General features: G+C 55.8%; 1 protein-coding gene across 1 annotated transcript; it reads right to left on the bottom strand.

Annotated features, from left to right (window-relative positions):
- Window positions 1-545: 545 nt before the first annotated feature.
- Window positions 546-5,453, bottom strand: LOC124522692 (zinc finger protein 256-like). Its single transcript, XM_047094278.1, has 3 exons — window positions 5,288-5,453; window positions 2,277-2,403; window positions 546-961 (listed from the first exon to the last, which is right to left on the bottom strand). The coding sequence occupies exons 1-3, from the start codon at window positions 5,318-5,320 to the stop codon at window positions 546-548; spliced, it is 576 nt and encodes a 191-aa protein (XP_046950234.1). The 5' UTR covers window positions 5,321-5,453.
- Between the last annotated feature and the right edge of the window lie 1,425 nt (window positions 5,454-6,878).

The following is a 6,878-nucleotide window of genomic DNA, read 5'->3' as shown; positions in this document are numbered from 1 at the left end:
CCAGACGTGATGTCGTTACTCACCTAGTCCCTTCAGAATGTGTTTCTAAGATGGAAACGCTCTTGTATGACTCCAAAAACTTTATTACACACAATCAAAATATTTGAACCTATGATATATCATTTTAAGTGCTGGGTTTTGTTAGTTGTGCTCCTTATTTAATGCAGATTGGTTCCAATCAGGATGGAAAATTTAGCCTTAGGCAAGTATTAGGTAAATCTGCAAGGCTTCTAACCTATGTGTACCACTGACCATTTGTTAGCTTTTATTGTTCACTTGATAAAGTGCTCGGCCTTTTGTCTATTCGAATTTGCTACAGTGTAGATGCGGCTTCTTGACTCCATGCCCAGCCTCCTCCCGTATTTTATATTTTGAGTCCAAGAGCTTTGCTCAACATCATGCAACATGAGGGAAACGTGCCTATACCAATGTGAGATACTGTGAGGTGTCTCTGGTGACGAACAAGGGTGTGTCTGCAAGTGAGGTCCTTGGCGCCCTCTCCCGAGGTGCACGGAGTTCTCCTTCCGTGAGAGGCCGCCCCGCACTCAGCGGGTGTGTGTGGCCCGATCCTGGAGGAATCTTGAGCTCGCCAACAAGTCCCTCACAACCTCGCCACAGGAAAAGGGCTTCCCGGACACACAGAATGTGTAGTCCTTCCAAGAAGAGGCTCCGCCCCTGTTGCTCCCGAAGCATTTCTCTCCAGTGCGCTGCTGCTGGTGCGCAAGGTCTGTGTCGAGATACACCTGCTTGTCACACGCCCCCATCTTGTGCAGTTTCTGTCCACCAGGTGTCGCGTGGTGCTCGGTCGAACGTAAAAGTTCCCTCAAGTCCGGGACACACACCTCACGAGGGGGGGCCTTCTGGGAGGACACAGCCGCCTTGGAAGTCCTGCCCCGTGACACTCCTTGTACAGACACGCTCTGCTCGGGTGCCTCCTCGTCCCCTGCTCCATGCCAGCAGCCTGAAAGCAGGAAATGCTGGTGAAGCGCGGGCTGACTTTGACGGGAGGGAGGCTAGTACTCGAGCTACAAATGTGTGGCCAACAAACCGGGGAACCCGTGCACGGGCCTGTCTGCACGACCAGAGAGTTGGCTGAGGTTGAGGATGGGGCTGCTTAGCAGTAGTGGGGTACAAAGAACACTGCATGAGAGAGGCCTTCCGAGATGAAGGCCAAGCTTGCGGCGGGACAGAGAGGAGGCAAAAGGTCTACAATTCAGTCCTCTGCAAACAGCTTTCCAAAGGAACTTATCGTGGTGACACGAATGCCGTGCAGAAGGGTGTGTCAAGGCTCAAGGAAACAGGACTGTGACAGGGCAGGTGGTGTTCAGGGATGGCTTAAGGACACGGCCACACCTCATGACAGAATACACAGCGGCCACTGTGCAGAGTGCTGCAGGTGGAGTGGTGAGAAAAACCGGTGCCATATGGAGCCCAGAGCTCACCCCGGGCCGGAAGGTAGAGTAGAACTGACAAGTAACAGGGATGACATTCGGCAAAGCGCCATGAAAGGGCAAGGAAGGACAGAAATGAAGTACGGCCACTGGCTTCAAAGTACTAGTCAAAGAGAATAGGCTTTGGGGGCAATCTGAACCCAACACTGACGTCGTCTTCCTCCAGGTGCCACTCTGCAGGGCCTGGCTGCCTCTGAGCCATCCTCTGGGTGGGTCACCGGACCTACTGTGAACCACTACAGGCTCCCCGATCCAGCCCCACTCCCACCACGAGCAAGGATATGGCACCTTCGTGATACAGGTACTAAGGAGAAGGAGCGGACAGATGAGTGGCCACCGGCAGCCTAGAACAGCCCAGCGCATGACAGCCTATGGGAAAGAGAACTAAAGAGTCCCCGGACAACTCTGGAAGGGGGTCTCGTGAGAACAGCCCATGGTCCGCGGAAGCAGTAACTCTGGCGGAGAAAGCAATCGCGGGCACGGGCAGGCACGGCGAAGCGTCAGCTAGAGAAGGCAGCTGACCTGGAGCATGCAGATGCCTTGCGCGTGGACGAAGTCACCCAGGCAGGAAGAGGGTAGTGAAGCTGGTGTCCGTTAGGTCCACCGCGAGACTCCACCCTCTTCCCTGCACGTCAGCAGGAAAGCTGGTCCCACTCCAGGAAGGAGGGCAGTGCACAGACCCCAGCCTTACCTACGACAGCACCCACCCGGGGAACTGGGGAAGGAAGCAGTGCTCATGGTCCCAAAGTAAAGACAGGCTGCTGCTGGGGACATGGGGAGGGCAGAGACTAGCCCAGGGCACAGGGGTGGGTTTGAGGGGCTTACCCAAGGAGGTTATATGGGCCAAGGTCTCCAGCATCACATCCTGGTACAGACATCTCTGGGCCTCGTCCAGGAGACCCCATTCCTCCCCGGAGAAGTACACGGCCACGTCTTCGAAGGTCACCCTGCCCTGGCATGATAGCGACAGATGAAACCACAAAAAGCCCCTTTCCCAAGATCCACAATCCCTTCCCCCACCCACCCCTAATCCATGCCCATCCTCCCCCATTCTCCCAACTCAGACGAGGAACCAGGCCCCAGTGCTGGGAGCCAAGGCGCTCTTCCCTCCTCATGGGCCCACCGATCACAGGGTTCTGCCGACACAAGAGGCACGTGGACAAGTACGTATCCAAGTTGTGGACCTGGCACAGAGGATCCACCCACTCATGCCAGGCTATTCTTCTGTGGCGGCCACGGTCACATAAGTCTCAGTACCAGGTCCCCAGGCCATCAGGCACATTCCCTCCCTAACTACACACAGTTCTGGAAACTCGATCTCACAACCACATGCCTATGGTCAACACCGCCTCACTGTCCCACGCTGCAGAAAGGTCTCCGGCCTCCCCATATGTGACTTGTATTGTAATCACTTCCTCTTCATCCCACTGGTGAGGGCGGGCGTCCCATCTTAGGGTAATGGGATGACTAAACACACGGCACCCGACCCCATACAGAGGAGACGGACAGCACTTTATTACCCACAGGTATTCACCGCCTGGGAGAGGGGGACACTGCACCCAGAAAGGCCGAGAGTGTGGTTGTTGTGTTCTGAAAGAGCGAACATGGGGCGCCTGGGTGGCTCAGTCAGGTGAGCGGCCGACTTCGGCTCAGGTCATGATCTCGCGGTCCCTGAGTTCGAGCCCCGCGTCGGGCTCTGTGCTGACAGCTCAGAGTCTGGAGCCTGTTTCAGATTCTGTGTCTCCCTCTCTCTGACCCTCCCCTGTTCATGCTCTGTCCCTCCCTGTCTCAAAAATAAATAAAAAACGTTAAAAAACGTTAAAAAAAAGTTAAAAAAAAGAAAAAAGAGCGAACAACCAGGAGCCGGAGGATGCAGGCTTCATTGGATAGAGAGGGTGGGGTGTCTCCTGCTTTGTCAGAGGACGTGATCGGCCCGTCTGAGTCACTCCACGGGCTGGCAGGGAACTGAAACCCACACGAAGGGCTAAGCAGCACACGCTCCTTCGAGGAGAAGGCCGTGTGGCCCGGAAGGCTGTGTGGCACACACAGAGATAGGGCATTGCAGGGGTCTTCGCTCTTGGCCTCACACCACAGTGAGCACCAGCTTCCAGAGTGTGCTCGGTAGAGACAAACAGGATCCAACGCCACTCTAGACCTGTCGTGGTTTCCACTGGTGGTGGCAGCCCCAAGATCCTTCTGTGCAGGCCACCCTGCCTCAGACCGGCAGGACCTAGTGTCTGTCACAGGTGACCAGGTCAGCAGGTCACAGGCGACCTTACCCTCCAGCATGAACGAGCCCTCCCCCCTCGCCCCGGCTGCACCAAAGTCCTCACACATCCTGGCAGAGTTCGCAGAGTGGAGAAGCTCCACAGGCTCAGGCCTGACTGTCGTCCTCTTGCTCTTGTCACTCCTCAGCCTCTGCATCCCTCTCGCGTCTACTGTTCTGCCAGAAACCGTGGCCACCTGCCCGCGCATCCTGTCCCCACACACTCTCCCTTCATGGCCATTACATCCCTCATCTCTCAAGTCACACCATCACCCAAGTATCGAGCCCGAACTCCCTTTCTCCCCCCTTCTTCCTGGCACCATAATCGCTTTACCAGCATAACCAGAAGACTGCTCCTCGCAGATGTGACCCCCAGCTCACTCGCCTGGGCCCACACAGCAGCCACGATATTTTTAGAGGTCTCCCTTCTGAACCCCTCCCCAGATTTCCGGAGCTGTGTGTTGGCTGCCTACTTAATGCGTCCACTCAGTGCTCCCAAAACATCTCCTGCCCACACATCACTCAAACCACCAACTTCCTCATCTCCGTTGACTGAGCTTCATCCCCATGTGCGTGTGAACAAAACCCTGGAAGTATCCCTGAATCCTCGTTTCACCCCGTGACAGGGTGAAACATTAGAAAATAGAGTTGTCACTTCTTAAAACACACATCCCGACTCCAACGACCTGTAAGCCAGGGCCCTGGTCCAGTAACCCTCACCGAGACTATGACAGTAGCCTCCTCCCTGAACCCGCAGTCTACACTTCATGCTATAGCGGGGTGGATCCCATGAGGCCCTTGGTAATGTCACGTCCCTGCTCACATCCAAGCTTCCCATTCCCACCACAAGAGACACCCAATTTCTCAGGCAGTCGTTCCGGTCCTGACTGCTGTGCCCCTGCTCCTTGTTCCCAACCGAAACAAAGGGACCGCTCGTTTCCTGAATAGTTCCGGCTGGGTGTTAACTCCAGCGTGTGCACACCTCGCTACCAGGTCCTGGGACAACCGTCCCCACACCGATTACCACAAACGGAAACACCTTCATGTAACTCCTGGCACGGGCCTGGGGTTTCTCCAGGGTCTCCAGACCCCAAACTTGCGGAATGGCACCTAAGAGTCCCGGGGACACAACAATGCAGGACAAGGGGGTGGGGGTCGGGGCCAATGAGGGACTGGGGCCCCGCCCGCCTGTTCGTGTCGGTTCCAAAAACGCCCCTGCAGCCCCGGGAAGTGGGGGCGTGTCCAGCCGTGGACGCGGGAGGCCACGGCGGGTTCCAGGGATCAAGGCTCCCCGAACTCTTGCCGGCCCTGAAGACTACGACTCGACTCGGCTGGCAGTTCAGCCCCTGTGCCTCCGTGCTCTGCATCGCCCCTCACCACGTGCCCCTCCCCTGCAGCCCGCTCCCGCACCCCGTCACGCCGGCGCTGAGACACGGGGCCCCCGCCCGCGAGCGCTTCCCCGGCCCGGACACCGGACCTGGGCCGCAGGGACGCGAGCAGGCGCCCCGCGTTCGGGCCTCGAGGGTCTGGGTGGGGGAGGGCGGGGAGGGCCCTGGGGCCGCGCGGTTACCTCAGCCGGGTCCCTGGGCGCGGCCACCGCCATCGGACTCTGTGGGTGGGCGGTGGTCACCCGGTCGGGCGGTCCCTGTCCGTCTCGGGTCGGGGCAGCCCGGGAGACGTGGCGACCCCGACCCCTAACGGTTCAGCAGGGTTGGCGCCTCCCCTCGCACCTTCTCGGTCCCGTTATGTCAGTGCGGAAGCGGAACTCCGGAACCTGTTACCAGGTGAGCAAAACTAAGAGCGCCAACATGGCCGCCCTCAGGAGACAGTCGCCACGTGCCGCCCCTCGGTATTGTCTACACGGAAGTCTCTCCTCTAGCTCTCACTGGAGGACGACGCAGCCCCTCGGCCCAGGGCTTTCTGGATCAAGTACTCCACAATTCCGTTGCGGCGGACAGGGGCCTCTTGCAGTAAGGAGCCAAGGTCTGCTTGGAGGGCCGAAGGGAAAAGGCACACACGGGCAGGCTCCCCTCCCGTTTGACAGAATGTAACCATGTACGTGTGCATGGCTCTTTGCCGCTGATCACCCAAGTGCTTGGAGACTTATTTCAGACCCAGAAAAGGGCAGCATGCTCCCTGAGGCTGAGAATATTGTTGGTGATGCTCCCAAAGGCTACAAAGCAAAGAAACACATCGTTCTATTGAGTGTTTTAGACACAAAATGTGTCCACGCCTAGTGGAAGGTAGTAAACAGTATCTTGGTTCAATTGTGTGCACTCCAGAGCATTAAGTTCCCTTGGTCAAGAGAGAAAATACTCCAGATTGTGCCACATTAGTAAAGATAAGAGGAAGGATGTTGAGCCGCCAGAATCCCAAGTACACAGATGTGACTGTCTCTCATTGCATAGTATTTAGTTAGGACACTGTACACTTTTTTTTTTTTTTTTTACTAGATCCAGGCCTTGGCAGGAACGAGAATCCTCTTCAGTTGGTTTGGCAAGAATCTCCCCTCCTGAATATCTGATCACCATTGATACCTGATTAAATTTCCTCGATCCTCGGCATCACACAGGTGATCTCTCATTATAGTGACCTGCTTTCAGCTAGTATCTTTTAGGTCAGTTTAGGAGGAATTTCCCTAATCTAGTGATTTTTTTTTAATGTTTATTTTATTTTTGAGACGGAGAGAGATAGAGCATGAACGGGGGAGGGTCAGAGAGAGAAGGAGACACAGAATCTGAACAGGCTCCAGGCTCTGAGCTGTCAGCACAGAGCCCAACGCGGGGCTCAAACTCACGGACCACGAGATCACGACCTGAGCCAAAGTCGGGCGCTTAATCGACTGAGCCACCAAAGCGCCCCTTAATCTAGTGATTTTCTATCACTCACCCTCCCACACACACCTGAACCATGCTCTTTGGCATAAATACCAACTTTTTATTTTTTTATTTTTATTTTTATTTTTTTTTTAATTTTTTTTCAACGGTTTTTATTTATTTTTTTGGGACAGAGAGAGACAGAGCATGAACGGGGGAGGGGCAGAGAGAGAGGGAGACACAGAATCGGAAACAGGCTCCAGGCTCCGAGCCATCAGCCCAGAGCCCGACGCGGGGCTCGAACTCACGGACCGCGAGATCGTGACCTGGCTGAAGTCGGACGCT

This window comes from Lynx rufus, unplaced genomic scaffold, assembly GCF_022079265.1.
Source record: "Lynx rufus isolate CCGP_SWC_20201006 ecotype Redwood Valley unplaced genomic scaffold, mLynRuf1.p SCAF_39, whole genome shotgun sequence".
NCBI lineage: Eukaryota > Metazoa > Chordata > Mammalia > Carnivora > Felidae > Lynx > Lynx rufus.
The sequence above is the reverse complement of the archived record's forward strand: the minus strand, read 5'-3'. Positions and strand labels throughout refer to the sequence as shown.

Coding starts and splice junctions, on each gene's coding strand:
- LOC124522692 (XM_047094278.1), bottom strand. CDS start 5,320: ATGGCGGTGGCCGCGCCCAGGGACCCGGCTGAG. Junction 2,404..5,287: donor CGCCCAGGGACCCGGCTGAG/GTAACCGCGCGG, acceptor CTATCATGCCAG/GGCAGGGTGACCTTCGAAGA. Junction 962..2,276: donor GGCCCATATAACCTCCTTGG/GTAAGCCCCTCA, acceptor TCCTGCTTTCAG/GCTGCTGGCATGGAGCAGGG.